Raw genomic sequence first — 22996 nt, forward strand, 5'->3', positions numbered from 1 at the left:
TAGGGGTTCAGTCAGACATTTCTACCAGATGTAGATGTAGGGTGAGGGGTAAGAATGGGATTCGAGGTCAGGATGGGGTGAGAGATCTAGATAGGGTAGAAGAAGACCAACGTTCCAGGCAGAAAAACCCAGCATGTTCTAAAACAAATAAATGAAATGGCATGCCATTTATGAGAAAGTTCAGTAAGTTCAATACTCTGGAGCATGAAAGTGCAGGAATTAACCGTAAGTAGAGCAGACCAGGTCAGAAAGACCTTCTGTGGATTTTGAAAGTAGAACTGTCTGTACCTGGTGGCTGACTGGATGAGGGGAAAGGACGTCATTTCTTGACAAAGAGGATGGAGAAGAGAGAGGGCAGAGACCTAGTTTGAATGAGAGACAGAGAGAGCTATTAAAATGTTACTTCAAATTATATTTGTCTAAGTTTTTATAATTGAATGATTGAAGATCTCTAACCAGCCAGTTAAACTTGGTAAAATTTCAAATGTTATTTGTTAAGGCTAAAATGTAAAATTTTATTAGTTGATGTTGGCTTTGGACAGAAAATTTGAACCTCTCTTTTAAATCTCTTAAAAATATCTACTCCACCATATTTTTAGCAAGTGGGCGTCGGGAGTAGTGGTGAGGGGAATGCTGGGGAATGTTTCTTTCCTCCAGTTTCTGGTTTCTGTGAGGAGGAATTGCCCTTAAACCTCCTGCCTCTTGTCCTGCCCTTCACTCACTCTTTCCTCTTGAAGATAGAGATGATTCTACTCATGAACAACTGCGCGGGTGAACCTCAGTCCCTTCCTCTCTCCCTTTTTCTCTCCGGAGTCAGAAGACTACAGAGGGGACCTGTTCTGGTCTACTCCTCCAATTTGCTGTAAGATTTAGAGGAGTGAGCCCCCCATGTGGGGGCCTGCACTGTCTAGGGCCAGCTGTGATTAGGGGTGAGGGCAGGAAATCTGTTTATTCTAGGAGGATCGGTACTGGAAAGTTTACTGTTGTCACATTCCAAAGCTGTGCTCTCCATTATCAAGCTTCATCAGTAATAAATATCATACAAAATTTAAATAAATATTTAAGATATAAATATTTTCATATTTTGATTTTCACCTGCTGACTCTCTGGTTTCTCTCAGTTGGTTTAGAACTTGTGAGGGAAATCTGCAGAGATAAGGATTGGGCCCCTCAGTCTGTTAAACATTGTTATCTATCATCAGATCCATTCATAACAGGAAAGTGTTTTCACTAGATTTCACTGAGTTTACATTTCTTGAACGCTTTGAACTACCAGTCTTTTTATTTCCTTTTCTTAAGCCTCTCAGTCAGATTGTCAATATCCGTGGTAATTACATCAAGTTACCATTTCCACTTGCTCTTTTGGCCTTCTGTTGTGATTTCTGCCTTCACTTTTCCCATGAATCTACTCTTCCAAAATGGTGTGCTTTCCAAGGTGAAGTCCCCTGAATCCTCTTTTCGGCATCTGTCGCTCTTGATTACTTCAAATTCTTACCTCCCTTGGCTTCCCAGACCCTGTCTTCTAGGCGAGAGCCCTTTCGTCTCTCTCACGTCTGCTTAGTGACATCTCTCCTCCGACCCTCCGCCTGCCGTCTCCACCCTCCTCCTCCTGCCCCACCACACTGAGGGCAGCCCTCGGCACCCGCCTTTCCCCAGCTCTTCCCCTCGGCTCACTCGCCTTCCTGGCTTCCATCGCTGTTCCACACATACGACCACTACCACGTATCTGTGCTCCCACTGGGAGCTGCGTTTGGATATCCGCCGGAGACCAAAGCTACAGCATATTTACAACTCAATTATCCTTCCGTGCAAATCGGCACATCTTGCCAGTCTCTCCATAGTTGTCAACAGCATGCCGCCTTTCTCATATCCTCAGTTTGCCATTTTTAACAACTTTCTCTCCATCACCCTTAAAAGCCACCAAAAGAAGGTGAAGCTTTTTTTTTTTTTTTGGAGAAAGATTGGCCCTGAGCTAACATTTGTTGCCAATCTTACTCTTTTTCGTTTTTCTCCCCAAAGCCCCAGTACATGATTGTATATCCTAGTTGTAGGTCCTTCTAGTTCTTCTATGTGGGATGCCACCTCAGCATGTCTTGATGAGCAGTGAGTAGGTCCGCGCCCAGGATCCGAACCAGCCAACCCCAGGGCCACCGAAGTGGAATGCGTGAACTTAACCACTATGCCACTGGGCCGCCCCCAAAGCATTTTTTAAAATATTATTTTCTTATTTCATCTTTCTTCTGTGTTTTGATAGCTGTGGCCATGGTCTAGGCTTTGTCTCTATTTTATCTGTTTGGTATATTATTGTATTGCGTTGTGAAACCTAACTTGATATACATATGCTAACTTAGAAGAGAAATAACCTTGGAATTTGAACAATGGTGCAACAATGGTGAAAAGACAAGTACCCTACATTCTTATATTTAGAGAATAGAAATGCTTCACAAATTTGTATGTCATATTTGATCAGGGGTCGTGTCCATCTTCTCTGCACTGTTCCAATTATAGTATTTGTGCTGCTGAACCAAGCCCTGGCCTGATTTCTGTGACTAATACCGTCGACTGCTCTCTGTCCCAGGGGACTGACTTGATAGCCTTCGTGGGAAAGCAAGATTTTAAAAATCACTGGCGTTTTATGAAGTCCCTAGAGCTCCATTTCAGGTCCTATTACTACCGTCTGTCTATTCAGCAGCTCCCGAATTTCTGCAGCCCCACAGTGTCCCAGCCAGGATTATAACTTGCCAGCAGCCACTTAGATCTGCTGGAATCCAGAGTGACATGCTTGCTGAGACACAGAACTCCGGGGAGGAAAGAACGAACCAGCTTTACACTACCAAGCAATAAATGCATTTATGAATCAAAATACTACAGAAATTACGTATCTATATTTTAAACTTACTGCCACTACCTGAGCCAGATAACCTCAGCAGGCCGTCGAGGAATCTCTGTGAGGCTGGCTCTCTAAGGCGGGTGGGTGGGTGGGGTGAGGGGGTTACATGGCGTGCAGGTGGCAACAGCTACTCGAGCTCAGCTCAGGTTTTTAACTCTCAGTGCATATTTTCTGGTGCTGCCTCTTCCTCCTTCACCGGCAGGGAGATCACTGTGAGCACCATGAGAGGACAAGAAGGGCACATCCTGGTGATGAGGAGCACAGGGCTCGGGTTTTAGAGGCAGACCTAGGTTCAGATCCCAGATCTGCCCCTTGATAAACAGTGGGACTTGGAGCTGGTTACCTCACCTCTCTGTACTTCAGTTTACTTGTCTGCAGGACAGGAATATAACACTGCTCTTGTCATGAGTACAGGAGATAAGTGAGGAAACGAGATAAGAGAGCAGGGAGCAGGTGGAGGCACACATAATAAAAGGCTTATTAAACAAACAATTATTATTATGAATTAGAAGGTACTTATGACATCTGACTTTTAAACATTCTAAAGAACACGAAAGAAGCCTTAAAAATTGTTTTATCTCAACAAGTGAAATTTCTTTTAGATTGCTTGTCTCTGAAGTCAGATCATGCCATTAAATTCAGGTGTTTACACAGTTGCCTTATATTTTTTCTGAAATAAGGTGGAACATAAGTAAAGTAACAGAGAACTTGTTATAAGTTCGCTAACCTCATGCTAAATAAGAATTCAAATGTGAAAATAAGAAAATGGTAACTGTGTATAAGTAGTAAGTAGGGCATCTCTGAGTATTTTCCAGTTAGAGAAAACCACATACGTGTTCTTAATTGGTTTGTGGCTAATTCTTTTACCACACATATTGAGACCACAAATCGAAATGGAAATGTATTCTCAAACCGACATTAACCATAGTCACTAGGTAATTTAATTCTGCTTTTAAAGTCTACCATCGTATTAACACCTAGACCACAAAGCAGCTATTTTAGTGAAGAATCCAATAATAATGACTGACTATACTTTAGGACTATTTTTACATAAAACTGTATATTACAAATTTTTCGAAATTATTTCTATTTTTGTGTGTGTGCTAATTAATACATAACAGATTATTTGTTAAAGGGAATCAGCATGATTTATATTTCTCTGAAGTTTCCTGTGACCTAGCCCTAGTTGTAGTTAATAGATTCTCAGTGAACACTGCCAATTTGTGGTGATAGTGGTGAATAATGTCTTCCATTTATCTAATCACTCATTCACAAATTTATTTATTTAATACCCACTATGTTCCAAGCGCTGCTTTAGACACTGGGGCTACAACAATGACCAAAACAGATAAAGTCTCAACCTTCCTGGAGCACACATTCTGGTGGAAACTTATAAATATATAATACATCCTGTGGTGATAAATGTTCAGAAGAAAAATAAAGCAAAAAAAAGAGTTAGGAAGTGCTAGGAATAGGGTTTGGGGTTTTTTTCAGGCAGATGGGGAAGGCCTATCTGAGGAGGCAACACTAGAGCAGGAGAGCATCAAGTCTTGTGGTTCCCTGGAGGAAGAACATTCTGGGTAACTTGCAAAGGCCCTGAGGCAGCATCTTGGTTGGCCTGTTCAAAAAACACCAAGGAGGTCAACGAGGCTTCAGTAGAGTGAGGGAGATGGAAAGGGATTAGAAATGAGGCCAGAGAAGTCTGGAAGAGGAAGAGATTAGAAGGCATTGTAAGGTCACATAGGGCCATTGAAAGACTCTAGCATTGACCTGTGCGTGAAATGGGAGGTTTTGAGCAGAGGAGTGATGTGATCTGACGTTCATGTGAAAAGGATTACTCTGGCTACTTGTGAGTAACGGACTGTAGGAGGGCAAAGGTGGAAACCAGGGCACCACTTAGGAAGTCCTTGTACTAACCCAGATGCGAGATGAGTGGCTTGGACCAGAATTTCATTGTAGGTGGTAAGAGGTCAAATTTTAACAGATAGATCCAGTAGGTTTTGCTGATCCATTGCATGAGGGGTGTGATGGAGAGGAATCAGGGAGGACTCCAATGATTTTGACCTGAATAATGTGAAGGAGGCAGTTGCCGTTTACTGAGAAGGGAAGACAAGACTGGGGAGAGGAAACTGGATGTTTGGCTTTGAGACTGTTAGCTCTGAAATATTTCTGGACGTCGAAGAGGAAGTGCGGAGTAAGATGTTGGATACATGTTGGCTGCAGTTCAGGGAGATGTCTGGACTGGAGATGTAAAAATTAGGGAGTTTTACACCATACATTTGGAAGAGATCTTCTAAGTAATGAGTGAAGGTAGAGATAACAAGAGATCCTAGGATAGAGCCCTGAGGCTTTTACTTTACTAGAAATGAAGAGGAATCAGCCAAAGAGACTGAGGAAAAACATCCAGGAAGGAAGTAGGAGCACCAAAAGGGAGTGGTGTTCCGGAAGCCAAGAGATGGAAGGGAAAAGCTAACTTAGATGCTCCTGGTAGTAACTGCTCCTGGTAAGGAAGATAAGGCCTGAGAATAAACCAATGGATTTGGCACTGGGGAAGTCATTAGTGACACTGATAAGACCTGTTTCAGTGGAGGGCAAAGACTTGACTAAACTAGATTTAAAAGAGGATGAGAAGAGAGGAAGTAGAGGCGAAAAGTAGAGACGACTCTTTTGAGGAGCTTTGCCGTAAAGAGGAGCAAAGAAATAGGGTCACAGAGAAGAGGGACCAAGGGATGGTTGTATTTTTCAAGAGGGCAGAGACTACAGCATGTTTGAAAGCTGATGGGAACCGTCTAGGAAAAATAGAAAAGGTGATGGTGTCGGAGAAAGAGAGGAAAATTGTTGGAGCAATGTGCTCCAGGAGGCAGGCGGAGTGAGAGCTAGTACACAGTGGAGAGTTGGCCTCGGGGCAATGGTAGTTCGTCCACAGTAATAGAAAGGAAGACCAAGGGTCTGGGTACAGATGTCGAGGCATCAGTAGATGAGGGAGGCTGTGACGTTTCTCATTGCTCCTGTTTTCTCAGTGAAATAGGAAGCAGGTCATCAATAGAGATTGAGGAGGAAGAAAGGATGTTAGAGACCAGAGACGAGAGAAAAAAATCGTCAATTTATCTGGCTCAGTGCGGGAGTGACTTGGCCAGTGAAATGTAGTAGGACTACGGGGTGGCTCTCTGGGCCCAGCTGAGGGTCATGGTCATGAATATAAAGTAACATCAGTCAGCAAGTTCGTGTTTGTCCCCAGCCATAATTAGCTCTCCAAGAACAGGTGCAGAATCAGTGAGGAAATGAAAAATATGAACTGCTTATTGAGTCCTAAAAGAATTACTGAAACATAACATCAGAGACTTAAAAATATTTGGAATTGTATCTAAGAACTCTTTCTTGTTATTAGGATATGCATATAGAGAAGAAGATGTGGCATAAACAAGCAGGCCTTATGAATTGGCACAGTAGGCAGTTGATTTTAGGGGATCTGGAATGATATCTCATCTAAAAATAATTGCCCCATTGTTCTTTCATGGTGCCTGAAAATTCCACCATTGGTGTTATTCTAAAAAGTTTATGAGCTTGTCATGCACAGAGGTGGTATCTATTTTAAAAAAAATCGCTAGAGTTTAACACGGTGCCAAGAAGACAAGAAATGTTAATAAATATTTGCTAAGTTGACTTGAACGGAATAGAACGAAGGGCCATCATGCATTCATTTTCATTTACAAATTATGTATTGAGTTGAAGGCACTGTGCCAGACAGTACAAGAGCTTTCAAGATAAAGAAAGAATGTATATACCTGAAGCTATTGAGGGTAATGGGGCAACAGTAGGTAGATGCTTATTAGCAGAGGTTTATTTGTTTTCTCTGTTACCACCCATTGATACATAGCAAAATACAGAGGGGTACAGGAGGGCTGTGAATGGCCATGCAGCTCTGCTGGTGGGGTCACTCCAAAGTTACCGGGGAGAAAGAAAGCTCTTGAAGCAATACAGACACAATTCCTCTACTTTACAACTTCAACCCAACACCAGAGGGAGGCCCGATGGCCCCTATGTTGCCGTGGAGGGAACACCACCTTTCTCCTACTGGTGGAACAAATGGGTGGGCTGAGTGAAAGGCCTCTCCGGATATGTGATTTTACGGGAAAACTGAACCACACAAGCTGGAAGTGAAACCTTGCAAATGCTGATGTCTACCTATCTGCCAAAGTGGAAAATACCCTAAAAACCCAGGATCTAGAAGAGCCTTTTTAAACCTGATACTTACTACCTCAACCACAAAATTCATTATAAGTCAACTTTTTCCTGGGGGGAAAGACTTTTTTGATAGCGAGTTAGAAGAATTGACTTTCTCATCTCTAATTTTTTTCAACTCATGGGTATGTTTTTAATTAATTGTAAGATGAATGGATGTTTATTTCTTTTTCCAGTTTGTGCTTACAGGAGCTCATTCTTTGACATTGCTAGAGGAGAACATTCATTGTTATGCTAATCCTTCACATCTTTATGTCTTCTTTAAAGTATGATAAAAATCCATTAATCTGGACTCCATCAATTCAAAACTTGGGTTAGATTTGTTTGAGTTTAGCTATAATTTACTGTTGGATTTCAGGAAAGATAGTGAAAAAACTGATTTTTACAAGATATACAACCTTGTATTATTATTATTATTATTATTATTTAATGAAACTATAGAGAGAGAATGCAGAAAATGTCTGTTTCTAGTTATCAGAATAATCACTTGACGAATATTCATTGAGCACTAACTATGTGCCAGGCCCCATTCTAGGCTCAAGGGATACAGCTGTGAATGAAACAAGCAAAAATTCTCGCCCACATTGAGTCTACACTCTAGTTTGAATGAATGAGTGAATTTACTATCGACATATACACAACAGCTAGAAAATTAGTCTTGCTTATTAGAGCACATTTAACATCTCTTTCTAAATAGCCATCTGTCCAAAATTACTGTTACTTGAAAATAATGTAAATAAAATTATTGTTTATAATATTCTGTAAATGATCATTTTTTAATGGCTTTACATTAATCTTCTTCTCTCCCAAATGAGTCAGGTTTTGACGTAAGAACAAATCAAACAAGCCTAGGGAGGCAGCCTTGGGTGTTACTATACTACTCTAATGTCATCTTTTTGTTGTTGTTTCTAAGCATTTCCTATTTGCATGCCATTTCCTATAATTTTGCTTTTCTATAAGTTTTATAGCAAACCAATACGGTATTAATTATCCTCATTTCACAGGAGGCTGAGGCTCATCAAAGCTAAATAACTTTTCCAAGATCACACAGCCAGCAACCATGGCAGATCCTGTTAGATGATGGTACTAAAATCCATCTACAATGCCCTTCCACACAGAGTTCCCATCCACATAGAGGAGGCATCTGGCTCACTTCTGGCCCATGAGATGCACACAGAAGTCCATAGGAGGATGTCCTTTACCCTTCACCACTCTCCTGCCTGGGACTTGGATGAGAAGCCTGGAGGTGCAGCATCTGAGAATTAAAGCCAACACTCTCAAGATTGCAGAGGGGAAAGGTGAAAAGTGCCTGGGTCCTTGGGGTATCATGGAATTATCATGCCAGCTCTGACTCCCTACCATGATGGCCTGATGTTAATAAAGCCCCATCTTTAATAAAGTGAATCACTGCACTTGAGTTTTCTGATATTTGCATCATAAAAGACACCTGACTGAGTAAGTTTCAGAACTGGAAATCAATGTAAAATTCTAAAGCCTCTGCTCTTTCCAATGGACACCTCTGACAGTGTGATCTTTAGTAGATCAATTCTTAATGCTTTTAGAGTGACTTTTTGAGTACTGAGAACAATCTCAGTACTCATAATTATTACAGGTATTCCTCACTTTGTAAAAGAGATGTGTCCATAAAAGGCCATGTGTAAATAATTTCAACATATATAATTTGAATGCATTAATGGATTTTAAAAGAAATCTATAATTACTAATCTTATAAAATATTCGGAGAATAATTTTATGATACTAAACAATATTTTTATGGTACTAAATAATACTTGGTTGGCAAGTTTTTGTCTAACAAATATATTTTCTCAAATTGTAGTATGTCTGTCCCAAATTTACATTGCAATTTTGTCAGGAACCTGAGAAAGCAATAAATAACAAGATAATAAGAAGTGTTGGCAAGGATGTGGAGAAATTGGAACCCTCATACACTCCTAGTGGGAATGTAAAATGGTGCGGCTGCTTTAGAAAACAGAACAGCAGCTCCTTAAAAGGTTAAAGAGTTCCATATGACCCAGCAATTCTGTGCCTAAGTACATGAACAAGAGAAATGAAGATATATGTCTCCACAAAAACTTGTACATTAATGTTAATAGAAGCATTATTCATAATAGCCAAAAAGTAGAAACAACCCAAACATCCATCGACTAATGAATGGATAAATAAAATGTGGTATATCAATGGAACATTATTCTGCCATAAAAAAGGAATGAAGTGCTGATACATGCTACACCATGGATAAATCTTGAAAACATTATGCAAAAGAAGCCAGTCACAAAGGACCACATATTGTATAATTCCTTTTATATGAAGTGTTCAGAGTAGGCAAATCCGCAGAGGATGCAGGGCTGGGAGAGTTGAGGGGAAATGGAGAGTTACTGTTGATGGATATGGGTTTCTTTTTGGCATGAGGAAAATGTTCTAAAATTTATTGTGGTGATGGTTGCACAACTCTATGAATATACTAAAATCATTGAATGGTACACTTTAAATAAGGTGATTATATGGTATGTAAATTCTACTCAATAAAGCTTTTATATTAAAAAAAAGAGAAAGAATTAATCAACAACCAAGATCAGTGTGTCCATGAGGCAGTAAAATGTTCTAGGAGATAGCAAAAAATCCTCAAGGCACTAGGCTTTCTCTGTCAATCTGGCACTACCTAGTTTTTCTGCTCCCATACTACCCTCATTTCCACATTCCTGAAGTTGACTTAGCAATGAGACTCTAGTTTCTTGTCCTCATGGCCTCTTTTCCTCTCTAGGGGACAGAGGTAAGGGGTAGAGGTTAAGTCTTGGACCCACGTTAGAATCCTGGCTCCCTTACTTCTTAGCCAAGTAACTTTGGAGAAGCAATATAGGCTCTCCAAGCCACCTATAAAATGGCAACAATAATAATAGTTACCTCACAGGGTTGAGCTGAGGATTGAAGACGTAATGGACAAGAGGTATGGAGCAGTGTTTTGCATGTTGTATATTATCTGTCAATACAACCCATCCCTGATCTCAGTGTTTCCATCACTTCATTGACACTGACCATCCTCAGTTTAACCTCTACTTAGAAGGAACGGTATGAGCTTCTAGCCCATGGCAGGCAGCCAGGAACTCCAGGCCTAGCAATGTCTTCATGAAATCTGTCTAGTTTTTACCCAGAATTTCTTGAATGGAGAGGTGTTACTTTTTATGTTTCACTTAATCACAATTATTCTGAGTATCTAACAGGTGGAGAGAGAGAGAGCAAGACTGGAAGGTTATTCTCTTCCATAATGATGAGACCTGGATAGCATCTCTTAAATATGCCCTGTGATCTGGCTCTCCACACTGCTTCAGCAGAAAATAACTAAGTTAGGAAGAAGGCAGTCAGGCTAACCCAGGTTACTCCCACCTCTTCCTCTCTATAGCTGCGTGGCCCTCACCTAACCTACCCTCACTAAGCCTCAGTCGTCTTGTCTACAGGAATCAGAAAAGCAATCGTATGTATCTCACAAAGTTGTATAGGGAATTAAATGATGTAGCACGTATAAAGCTTTTGGCCCAGTGCTTGCCAAACTGGTCCAATAAATGCTTTTTTTTTAATAAGGAGTTTGTGAAATTTTTGAGAATTATTGACAGAAAAAGTGTACTTCAAATACACTACTGAAGGCATTCTTTTTTTAAAAAAAACAAAACTAAACAAAACACGAAACACAGATAGGGTGACCAACTTATCCCAGTTTGCCCACAACGTTTTTTTTTCAGATGAATGGTTTCATTCCCATTGTTAACACTGTAGAGGGGTCCAAAAGAGACTGATGTACGGGGATATAGTTTAAATGTGATGAAGAATGATTTGAACTACGTGCATTGAGGAAGAGAAAGGGATTTTTTCACATCAACCTTTTCCTATTTTGCAGTTTCTGAATAGTAAAAACTAAACATACTTTTTTTTCTGATTCAGTTTAGTGTGAAGTAATACAAGTTTTATAATTAATCATTTGTCTTGAAGCTTAAAACTTAAGAGACTTTGGCTGCATGGTTGTGTCGGCTCCTGAAGTTTGGGTGTTGTTAGAACATAACAAAAGAGCATTTCTACAAGCCCTCCTCGACTCTAAGTAGAAAATCATTACTGTCACCACCTGTGTTCTGGGAACTCCCGTAGTCTCAGGCAAACCAGGAAAGATGGTCAGCCTATATAGACACCAAATTTAAGATTTTGGGGTCATTATTAATAATTAATAGCTTACATGAATTTAGTGCTAACTGTGGACCTGGCACTGTGATACACACTTTAAAGGCTAAATTTCACTTAAATAATTAGAACAAACTTGTGCATTACATTCTATTTTTAGACTCATTTTAAAGATAAAGAAATGGCGATTTGGAGAGATTAAGTTACCTAAACCCTAGAAGGAGGATAGAGCTGGGATTTAAGCAAAGGTCCTTTTAAAACTGTGCTGTGCTGTGTCACCATTAGGCCCTGCCACCAGTCACCTACAGATGAATAAAAAGGGCGGGAAGATTATAGAACACATTGCCCCCCAAGTGAAAATATCAATAGCCTGAGAAGGGTGTTGGTAGCTTACCAATCACAATTAGGGAGCTGGGGAGAGTCAGGGTACGTCTAATGTTTGAGACTGGATTCTTGGATCCCTGCTGGAGGCAGGACGCCGGCTGGACAGGGAGGGACTGCTCGTGTTAAACTGTTGAGGAAGGAACCTACCTCTTCACGTACACCACATACTTTGTGTCTATGTAGGTGGGCTTCCCAGCATTCCAGGTGCAAGTCACGTTGCCTGAATACTCATAAATGACACAGGTTACCTGGTCAGGGGCGTCTGGTGGATCTGCAACAAAATGGGCCACTTAGGAGCCACCATAGAAACGTAAAGGTCCTTACAAAGTAGCGAGTTGATAACCTTTCCACTTCATTTGGGGAAACAGGTCAACCTGCGCTCAGCGCCTCCCTGGTGCCACCCCTACCACCGCACCTGGCAGCCCACTTGGCCGTAAAACATTGCTCCTCTCCTTTGCCTGTGTTACTGTATTCTCCGCTCCTTCGGGGACACTAATATGTTCAAGTTCCTCTCATTCAAAAAAAAAAAATCCCTCCCCAAATTCTCTCCCCTCAGCAACCACTGTATCTTTCTCCTTTTCTTAACAGCTAAACTTTTTAAAAACCCCCGTTATACTGGTCTTTTTCTTCATCTCTCATTTACCCTTGAACCCCAAACAATCAAGATCCAGCCCACAATTCCACCCAACACTGTTGCTAAGGTCATTCCTGACTTGCTAATTGACAAACCCCAGGACCTCTTTGCTGTGTCTTTGAGCTTGGGCTCTGCAGCATCTGGTATTTTGGTCACTTCCTCCTTGAAACCTCTGTCCTTTTGGCTCCTGTGAAAGGGTTCTCTTAAGTGTTTTTCTGCTCTGGCAAACTGTCCTCTCCTCTGGAGCCTATTCCACTACTCACTTTAAAAGTTTAGTGCTCATACATACAATGGAATATTATTCAGCCTTAAAGAGGAAGGGAATTCTGGCACGTGCTACAACACGAATGAACCTTGAAGACATGACACTAAGTAAAATAAGCCAGACACAGAAGGACAAATACTGTATGATTTCACTTATATCAGGTATCTAGGTTAGTCAAACTCATAAACACAAAAACTATGTAGAATGGTGGTTGCCAGGGGCTGGGGAGAGGGAGGAATGGGGAGTTATTGTTTAATGAATACCGAGTCTCAGTTTTGCAAGATGAAAAGAGTGCTAGAGATGGATGGCGGTGATGGTTGCACAACAATGTGAATGTACTTAATGCCACAGAACTGTACACTTAAGAATGGTTAAAATGGTACATTTTATGTTGTATATATTTTACCACAATAAAAAAAAAAGATGAAAAAAATTTTGGTATTCACAGAATTCTATTTCAAGGTTCTATCTTTTTCCCTTCCCCTACCCCTCCTCAGCTCTTTCTCTGCGCGGTCGTATTACAGAGAACGTTGTTAGTTTTCCTCTGCTAGCATCTTTTTTTTTAAGGACTGACATCTGGGCCAGCCTGGTGGCATAGCATTTAAGTGTGCGCGGGTTTGGATCCTGGGCACACACCAACTCACCGCTTGTCAAGCCATGCTGTGGCGGCGCCCCATAAAAAGTGGAGGAAGATGGGCGTGGATGTTAGCCTAGGGCCAGTCTTCCTCAGCAAAAAGAGGAAGATTGGTGACAGATGTTAGCTCAGGGCTGATCTTCCTCACAAAGAAAAAAAAAAGAACTGACATCTACCTGCCCTACACCCAACCTCATCCCCACTCTACCCTCGCCCCAAGAGCTGTCAATCACTGGGCTCCACACAGAAGTGTGCCCTTGACCTAGGCTGACTAACTGAGTATTTCCCTTGGAAATGAACACGACTCAAGATGAACCAATCAGGATTCTCCAAGGGACTTTTTCTGGAGCCATTCTAAAAGAAACACTCTCTTCCCCCTTGAAATTGTTGTCTCAGTAATATGTGAGCTTTGAGTGGCTGGTTGGCCATCTTGTTGTCATAGTGAAACAGTCTATTTAAAAATGAAGCCAACAGAGGGGAAAACAAAACCCAAGAGATGGGAAAAGATGAGAGTGTTCTCATGACACTGTGTGAGCCCTTGGGGCCTCTGAAGCCCGTGAAACCCCCATAACTAGAGAACAGCACCTGGGGTTTTCAGTTACATCATCCAATAATAAACCAAGGTCAAAAATGAACTACGGAAATATTGAGTGTTGATTATATACTCACTTTTCAGGTGTGCGCTCTCAGCTTTTTCGCATGTGCAATCCTGCCTGGGAAACTAGACTACTCAGAGAATGACCAGACAAATGGGAGAATGGGGGCTCAGAAAGAATAAAAACACAGACGTTTTTGCACCTAAAGCTACACCCAAAGATTTATCCTAAAGATAATTATACTCCTGCACTTCATCTGCAAATCACCAACCAAGAATATTACTTCTAAAATAATAAATAAATATATGAAAAAATTTATCCTCATTGCAAATTGATACAATAATAGATGGCATTTAGAACTATCCAGTTGGCATGGCTTTTGAAAAATGGTAATCCTCAGTGTTGAAATGGACTCAGGGAAATCCTCTAACACACTGCTGGTAGGAGTGCTAATTGGTACAACCTTTATGGATCATATCACAATCTAATCTTTAAAAGCTGCAGTAGTATCTTGCAGCCCAGCAGTTTTATTTCTAGGAATGCGTCCTTAAAGAAATGTTCATAGACATACAAAAATATTTGACTAAAGGATGTGCCTCTTAAAGTATTGTTCATAATAATGAAAAAATTGGAAATGACCTTAATACCTCAAAATAAGGTTAAATAAACTATAATATACTCCTAAAATGCATTCAAAAATAAAGTTGTAGAAGACAATTTAAGTATCTGGCCTTTGGAAGGCACTAGAAATATGTTTAATTAGGTCAGTCAGTAATGGCCATATGATAAAGGGAAAAAAGCAGGTTGCAAAATAGTATAGTATAGTCATCTCATTTGAGAGACAGACAGACGAGAGGGATAGAGGGAAGGAGAGACAGAGAGAGACAAACTTGAAAGACATATTTCAAATTATTAAAGAGGGATATTCTGTTAGTGGTGAGATTATAGGATTACAGAGACAAAGGCTATTTCTTTTTTGCTAGTCTAAATTTTTTAAAACTTTCTACATTGAAATTAATTTGACTTTATAGTTAAAAAACTATTTTCAACAGTAACAACACACCACTGTAGTAGTGTTATAGAATACTACAACAGTAAGTTGTAGTATTGAGTGACAATGGGGAGAAATGGGACTCCAAGGAGGGTAAAGAAATCTTTTAAGTTTCATTTGAGCTTTAGCAGAGGTAGGTGTGGAAACACAAATTTAAGTCACTTTAGATATTGACTCAGTTGTGGTCACTCATGGATTACAGTGATCTGTGCTGAAGCTATTTTTCTCCTCTGGTTGTGGATGGAGAGTATCATTGATTTAGCCTCACAAAAGACAACCGTCAATCTTTTGGGCTGTGTTATTCCACAGCATTCTATATGAAGTGAATGCTCAGGGTTATAAACGTCTGATGTTTAATTAACTTTGAAAAAATCAAATAGATTCTATACACATATGCAAATAAACACAATATTTGTTAATGTGAAGCTCTGTAAAGATGGCAATGTGACTATGGTTGTGAGAGTAAGATCAGATTGTTAGATCTCATTGCCGGGTTACTCAGTGTCCAAGGATAAAAACCTGATATACATCAAGTTACTAGGGAATACCCTGAAATATACAAGCATGAGGCTTAAGTTTTTGCTGTTTCCTACCAATTTCATCCCTCCTTTATTATTGGGGTGCTCATTAATCACAGGCCAGATTTCCTGTTAATACAGGGTGCAGCCAAGGATCATTTTCTACTCAGAGCTTCTTGAAGGCAGAGTCTGCGATTCTTTCTTCTTTGAATTTCTATGCACACAATTTTGGTGCATAGCAACCTGTCAGCAAAGTGTATTTCATGAATTGATTGGCTTGATTAATAAAATGACCATAAGAAGAAGAATTAAAATGAAGAGAGGCCCAATAGCTCTGGCAAACATCACTCTTCAATTCCTGACCCAAGGAGAGCACAGGTCGGCCTAATTATGCCAGTATTGGTGCTTAATAACAACATTAAAGACAAATATTCAGGGACTTTTTTGTGTGTGTGAGGAAGATTAGCCCTGAGCTAACATCCAATGCCAATCCTCCTCTTTTTTGCTGAGGAAGATTGGCTGTGGGCTAACATCCGTGCCCATCTTCCTCTACTTTATATGGGACGCCACCACAGCATGGCTTGATGAGCAGTGTGTAGGTCTGCACCCAGGATCCGAACCTGAAAACCCTGGGCCGCCAAAGTGGAGTGCGTGAACTTAACTGCTATGCCACCTGGCCGGCCCCTATTCAGGGACTTTTATTGGATAACAAGTCTGCTTTCATCACAATAAGTAGAGATCAAAGAAGGTTAGAATTTAAGTCAAAGATATTTAAATTTTTAAATAAATGATTAAGTGTAAATATGACTATTCCATGTATGGTTTAATTTGGTATTTTTAAATGAATAAAGACATCTTACAGTGTTTTATCCTATGATTGGTGTGACTCTGATAGAACAAACTTCCTGTAATATGTGTGCATTTAATCATAGATAAGAATTTAAGAAGTGCTTAAGATTATAGCTAAAAGTGGAAATTGTGAGAATGATAGTTAGTATTGCACAAATTACACATTAAAGTAACCAACCTTTTAAATACATTTGGATATCTTTTCAGGGAAAGCAATGACTCATTCATCTTCTGCCTTTTATGATTTGTCTCCAGTCTAAAAAAATACACATAATCATTTTGTTCGCAGCAGTGAGGATGAGTTGACATGGTGAAGCTCACAGGACGAATATCCTGCGATCACAGGGACCCAGGGAAAGCAATGTGATTTCTAGAGTACCACAAAAACCCTCAAAAACCTTTTTTTGACCTACTTAAATAGGAAGTTTTGTTTGCTAAGAATGCAGAGCCCAAGAACACAGGGTTCTTGAAGCCAGGGGTTTGAGTAAATTCTTACCTGGCAGTTACAAATTCACACTCATAACCAGAGGTCTGTGTAAGAACTTACAACTCACGAGCAAATAAATGGAAAGAGTGATGTTCTTTCTAAGCAGCCATCAGCCAAGAATAGAAGTGCTTCTGCTATCCTGGAAGGGTGGCAAAGGCTATTCCCTGACCCCAAGCATTGCCTGGTGGTTGTGTCTGGGGGCAGAGGCCCTCAGCCGACACTGGGAGAGCTGATGCGAGCCATCGGCCACCAACTGTGACACAGGGAAAGAGGCGATACTTCTTTGTCTCCTTTCTTCCTCTGGCTTCAATTGAAAACTAACCTTTTCCCATAACTGTGGGGGTTGCTTATTTGCCTCCAAAGAAATTGTATGTTGTCTCAACACCCCCACCTCCACCTCAAAGGGATAAATGGTAAAGTATTTAAAAGCATTAAGGGTCCTTTATGTTTCCTGAGGATGTGGACAAGCTAAGGAGTCTTCACACATCAGATGAGATGTCTGCCTGTGCTTTCAATTCCCACAATTTAGGGCAAGTTTAGCATGTTATTATTAGGTTAAGGCATAAGTGTGCCAACCTTATCTTTGACTCTAAAACTTACACTTTCCTTCCTCAATTCACCTTTGCTCTTCTCTCATTTGAAAATCATGTGAGATCAGGTGTCCAGAGCTCAGCAGGACAATGGCTGAACTTATTGATCTATGCTTCGTAATAGCAGAACAAAGAATTAAGTATATAATGGTACAAGTCAGCCCATATCACTATAACTTAAACATCTCCAGAATACTTTGAACGTAAATTGAATTTAGCAAATATTTTTAATATTAACTTGATTAATCTTTTTCTTGATAATTATAGTAGCAAACAAAATCATTCACAATTGGGGCAGTAGGATTAAGAGCAGGAATTGTGTCAGGGTCTCCCCATATTTTATCAAAAGGATGCATTTTTAAAAATTTAGGCACATTGTACTTTAAAAGTCTATAATATGCTTTCAAATAAATTATTGAAATTCAATGCTTACCACAACCAGGATAATTTGGCCTCATTTTACAGACATGGAATTGAGGCTCAGCTTGGTTAAGCAACTTGCCCAAGGTCACACAGCTGATAAAGAATATAGCAGGAAGACAAAGCTAGTTAGTTTTGCAACTGTTTTTTCTCCCTAAATCTTAGCCTCAAATTTCTCAATGGAATCCACTCAAAGTTAACGATATTAGTTTGGAAAGCAAACAAAGAAAAAACATAAGTGAGATACAGATAAAAAAGAGCAGCATTTTTAATCTGAGGATGCTGCCCCCCACGTGTGCTGTGTTTGGCCAGACTCGTGTTGAAGAATCGCTTTTGAATGCATCGGCAACATTTAAAAATTTGTAGAGTTCACATGAAAAATCCATATTTCTGTCTTCTTTTGAAGAGTCAAAAGGTCGAGGAACACCGGGCCCTAGTAGATGCCGCAGCTGGAAGCGCCCCCCCCCCCCAGTAGACCGTCTATGGCTTTCCTCTCCTGGCACATCTCACCAGCCACCTTAACTCGCGTGTTTCACCACCCTGGCCCCGGAGACGTTTGAGTTGGCAATTCTTATATTAAACTAACATAAGAGGTGAACTATCTCAATTTGCCTCTATTTTTAGACAAGATTGGGAATTACCAGTTAATTGTTAGACTGGCTTTCTTTTGAATTTTGAATGCACCTCAGCACTTACATCCAGAAGAGATGTCTTTTCCGCATACCAACGTCTCTTGAAGATATCCAGGACACTCAGCAGTGCAGTGCACAGAGGCACGTGGTTCCAGAAAGCTATTGTACCAAAGCCGAGCTGTTGTTTTATTAATTCTCGTGACTTGAAATCTTTCTTTGATGCCATTTTTATAAAAATAAAGTTTCTTCGGTTGGCAATTCTTAATTGCTGCTTGGCAATATATAGAGACATTCATACCCATTTTAAAAATTTTGGCTGGTTCTACCCAGACGTGGCCAGAGCAGTTTATATTTGTAATTCCTGGAAACAAATAGATAAAATAATAAATTCCATGTAAAACATTAAAACAGGAGATTCAGAATAATATGTTATTGCATTTAAAATTTATTCTTTTCTATTAAGTGATTTCCATTGGAAAAGAGGTTTAGGGCTAGGTGTGTCTTTTACTTGATTAGTTTATTACAGTATGTTTTTACCATGCTTCTGTTCAGGAGCATGACACATGACTAGAGCCAGTCTTTAAGCTTCTCTAACTGTCTAAAGAGCAAATATAATTAACTCTCCTTTTTTTATTTTGTGAGGAAGATCAGCCCTGAGCTAACATCTGCCAATCCTCCTCTTTTTGCTGAGGAAGACTGGCCCTGGGCTAACATCCATGCCCATCTTCCTCCACTTTATTTGGGACGCTGCCACAGCATGACTTGCCAAGCAGTGCGTCAGTGCGCACCCGGGATTCGAACCGGCAAACCCCGGGCTGCTGCAGCAGAGCGCGCACACTTAACCACTTGTGCCACCAGGCCAGCCCCAACTCTCCTATTTTAAAGCAAGGGGCTGAGGCATTATGAGGCTACCCCATTTTTCAAAGGTAAGATTAGAAGTAACACTTGGCGCTACAGAATCCAAGCCCCATTCTCGGCTACTCAATCAATCTTTCATTCTTTTGTAGATAAAGGCAACTTCTATCAGAAAACCTTGAGTTTAAAAAATAAAACCATACACTTACTAATGGCAAAAATCTATTGCTTGACAACCACTTAAAATTCATCATTAATTTAATAATATGGGATAATGTTCAGAATATATTGTTAGAAAGCAAGTTGCAAAACAATATATATAATATAGGATCAATGTTAGAAATAAATAAATGGATGGATTAAAGAGAACCACACTAAGATACTAACAATGATCATCTCTGTGTATTAGAATAATTTTTTTCATTTTTAAATTGTATATTTCTGTGTTTTAAAAATTATATGGTGAATGTATTACTTTCATAACCAAAAAACATTAATATAAAGTGATTTTCATAAACTGAAATAACAATGCAATGCAATATTAATTAAGTTCGCATTAAGGAAAACATACTAAAGTTTCTGTCGAATTTGTTATAAACTTTTTCTGGAAACACCTGTATTAAAATATCTTAAAGCCTTATCAAAATAGTGATAATTAAAGGTCAGTATTTGACTTTAAATGGTCCTTATCTTTGGAATACAGAGCTTAAAGAATTAACTTGTATAATATAAATGTAACTGAATATTTCCATTTATGTAATGACCATTTACATATAAATTATAAATATTTAAAAGTTGAAGTAGTGATAAAATGATTCCATCCTTATCAATAGGGAATTGAAGGCAAACACACGAAAATGAAATTTTGAGAAAGCATCTGACTGCTTTAAATGAGTTCAACAATTCAAGTTTAGACAAACTGCATCTCCAGCACCTTAAAAAAATATGTGAATAGTATCATGGAACCCTTGTAAGTTGTGTTTGAGAATACACAGAAAACGTCAAAAAATGTTGGAAGACTTCAGATTTGGGCAAATGTTATTCTGGTTTTCAAACATGGAAGAAAGAAGAACCCCAGAAACTCTGTACCACTGAGTTTCCCAACATTCAGGAATTTATTAGCAAGTCAGTGATTTTTCCGCACACAGGAAAAAAGTCAGTGATCAGTTGGATTCAACATGGATTATATAAGAATAAGTCATACAAAAATATGTTAATTTCTCTTTTTAATAGGGTTATTAAATTAGTCAGAGGAACATTAAACATAGTATATTTTCTATTTTAGGCTATCGGAAAGGAGCAACATAACGTTGTAGGAGAAAACTTGGAAAAATGTAGTCTGGATGATACTAAAAATATTCACAGCAAATTGAACAAAAATGTATAAAATACTTTCTAATGGACAGCTGGAAGTTCTCTAACACCATGTCACAGGGTGACATCTTATTTCTCTACGCTGTATATTATTAATCACTTGACTGTATAAACAGAAGTCTTACTTATCATTTGCCTATATCAAGAAACTGGAAAAAGTAGTTAGTGTCTTACTTCCCCTAAATCTTCTTGGATAGCTGATGGCCTGACTCTGGAAGTGTCCAATATCCTGCTGGAAGGATTCTAGTTCTGATAATGGGGCTACCTCTATATCTCTAATATAACTGTGTCCCAATCTATAGAAAATGGTTTTGCTTTTGTTATTATTCCGAGTAACTTGCATGATCTGCAAAGCTCCCTTCAAGGTCTAGAATTCTGCCTTGGTTTTGCTTGTCTCCTAGTAGTGGAATCCCTGCCACCTGCCCAGGATACCATTGCCCCCAGTGGGAACTCCCAAATGCCAACAGCTTCCCTGCCTGCACTTCTGACGATCCCTTCCTGGGTTCCTCAAAGCTGCTTATGCCAGTCTCTGCCATAGTGCCAGATGTTTGTGTAAATTATCAAATTACCAAAAAATTTTTGCTAATAATTTTTGATTCTTCAGAGATTCTAGCATGATGCCTTGAAAATAATAAGCACTCAATATTTTACTTGTTGAATAAAAGATAGAGATAAGTACTCAGAATACTATACCTCCATGACACCAACTGAAGAATATGTAAAGGGCTATTATCACATCCCATTGAAGTGTGACCTGATTCATGCCTGAAAGCAGGAGAAAGCTCTTTGTTCTCCTCTAGAAAAAAATATGAGAAATGTTTAAATTGTAATATTTTAATAAAATAGTAAAAAGCATTACATTTTTTCCTAACAGTTATTATTGTCTTTGATGAGAACCTTTGATTAGGAAGAAAAGAAAAAAGGAAGGAAGAATAGAAAGGGGGCAAAGCAAAGTCAGTGGTGTGTGAGGAGGCATAAAATAGCAGGAGGAGTGAAGTACAAGAACGGAATTTTAGACCCTTCAAAAGTCACAATGAATTACCTTAGTAGGACTTTTTGACCCTTGATAAAATAGGGTCCTGCTAACCCAGTCTCTCTCATCAGAAATCTCCTCTTTCTGCTCTAACTCCTGATGATGAATTCTCCTCCTGACCAGATTTATGTGCCTCGCAGGCTCCAGAAATGCCAGTCTTGGATGAGTAAAATTGGGGAAAAGCCCAAAATTTCAGAATGTCAAGAGAAAAAGCACTCAAAGTAAAGAAAGATGAAGTGAGACCACGGCACACGTGCCGTCAGCAGTTACTTACAGAAAGCTCTTTCAAAAGAAACACATAATAGACATTCCAAACAAGACTGCCGTCAGTTGGCACCTAGAGTTACATTGTTCAGTGAACCAGCTACTTACATTAAGTATTCGGATGATCATGTCTCTTTACCTTTCAACCTGTTGGAAGCACATCATGTCGCTTCAGAGCTAGGCTGCTACCCTCGTCACCTGCGTCGAGTCTTCTTCCCCACTGCCTGCCTGGCAGTGATCACTGCTGGTCTTCAGCTATGAGGCAAATGGAAATGTCAGCAGAGCCCCGACCTACATTTCAGATTCTTGAAGAGGAACTCAAAACTGTCCAGTTCAAAATGACTGGCCCTCATGTCACTCTTTGGGAAAACCCAGATTACCGAAAGTGAACTGCTTTGTCAGTACTTCTTTTCCTCAGCTTAATTTAAAACGATCTGTCTCTCCAAGAAATAGAACACATACACGTGGTTCATCTGTCAAAATCTTTGACACCAAAAACAGGATGCTTAGTTTTCATTTGCAGCCAAAAGTGATATTAATTAGAAATCTGATACTAATTATAATTCTTTCTTAAAAAAAGAAAGTTTAAATGTTACTGTTGACCATTCACTTATTTAACAAGCATTTTTGAGCATCTAATATGTGCCAGGTATTCTGGGTATTGAAGATATAATGATGATTAATTACAGAACAGTTCCTTTGTTGTATTGTTTCCAGTGATTAAATTACAGATTAGTTGCTTTGAACTCTTGTTCACGGTTTAGCAGGATTCTCCGAGCAAATAAAAAATCTACCAAGTATTCAGTTGGTTTACAGCAGGCACCTCCGGGGCCTTTCCTGGCACACCTTTTCTTCCTGCCTCCTCTATTTGGTCTACATGCAGACCTTTTCACTCTTTGTACTCCTTTCTCTTGTAAATGACAATTAATTTACTTGTTTACTCTACAGTGAACTTTTTGAAGTTAGAAACTCTGTTGCGTCTTTTCAATTTTTCTTTCTTTAGTCCCTAGTACATTAGATACTCTGGGGGAACATTTAAAACCTTCTATGCTCAGATTCACTCTAATCAATGAAGTCAGAATTTCTATGGGTAG

The 22996-nt window shown here is 39.5% G+C and overlaps 1 protein-coding gene and 1 non-coding gene across 2 annotated transcripts in view; both read right to left on the minus strand.

Annotated features, from left to right (window-relative positions):
• IL23R (interleukin 23 receptor) overlaps positions 1 to 21396 on the minus strand; it is a 53517-nt gene extending 32121 nt beyond the window's left edge. Inside the window, exons 1-3 of the mRNA XM_014788263.2 lie at positions 21299 to 21396; positions 18441 to 18737; positions 11848 to 11971 (exon numbers count right to left, since the gene is read on the minus strand). Of these exons, the coding sequence (XP_014643749.1) occupies positions 11848 to 11971; positions 18441 to 18737; positions 21299 to 21368 (491 nt within the window). The 5' untranslated portion in view covers positions 21369 to 21396. The remainder of the gene's footprint in view (positions 1 to 11847; positions 11972 to 18440; positions 18738 to 21298) is intronic.
• Positions 2425 to 2531, minus strand: LOC147918097 (U6 spliceosomal RNA). The gene has a single exon (XR_015549341.1). It is a non-coding gene; the product is annotated as a U6 spliceosomal RNA (small nuclear RNA).
• Positions 21397 to 22996: the final 1600 nt, after the last annotated feature.

This window comes from Ceratotherium simum, chromosome 2 (assembly GCF_057802395.1).
Source record: "Ceratotherium simum simum isolate JZ-2026a chromosome 2, ASM5780239v1, whole genome shotgun sequence".
In the NCBI taxonomy this organism is placed as follows: Eukaryota; Metazoa; Chordata; class Mammalia; order Perissodactyla; family Rhinocerotidae; genus Ceratotherium; species Ceratotherium simum.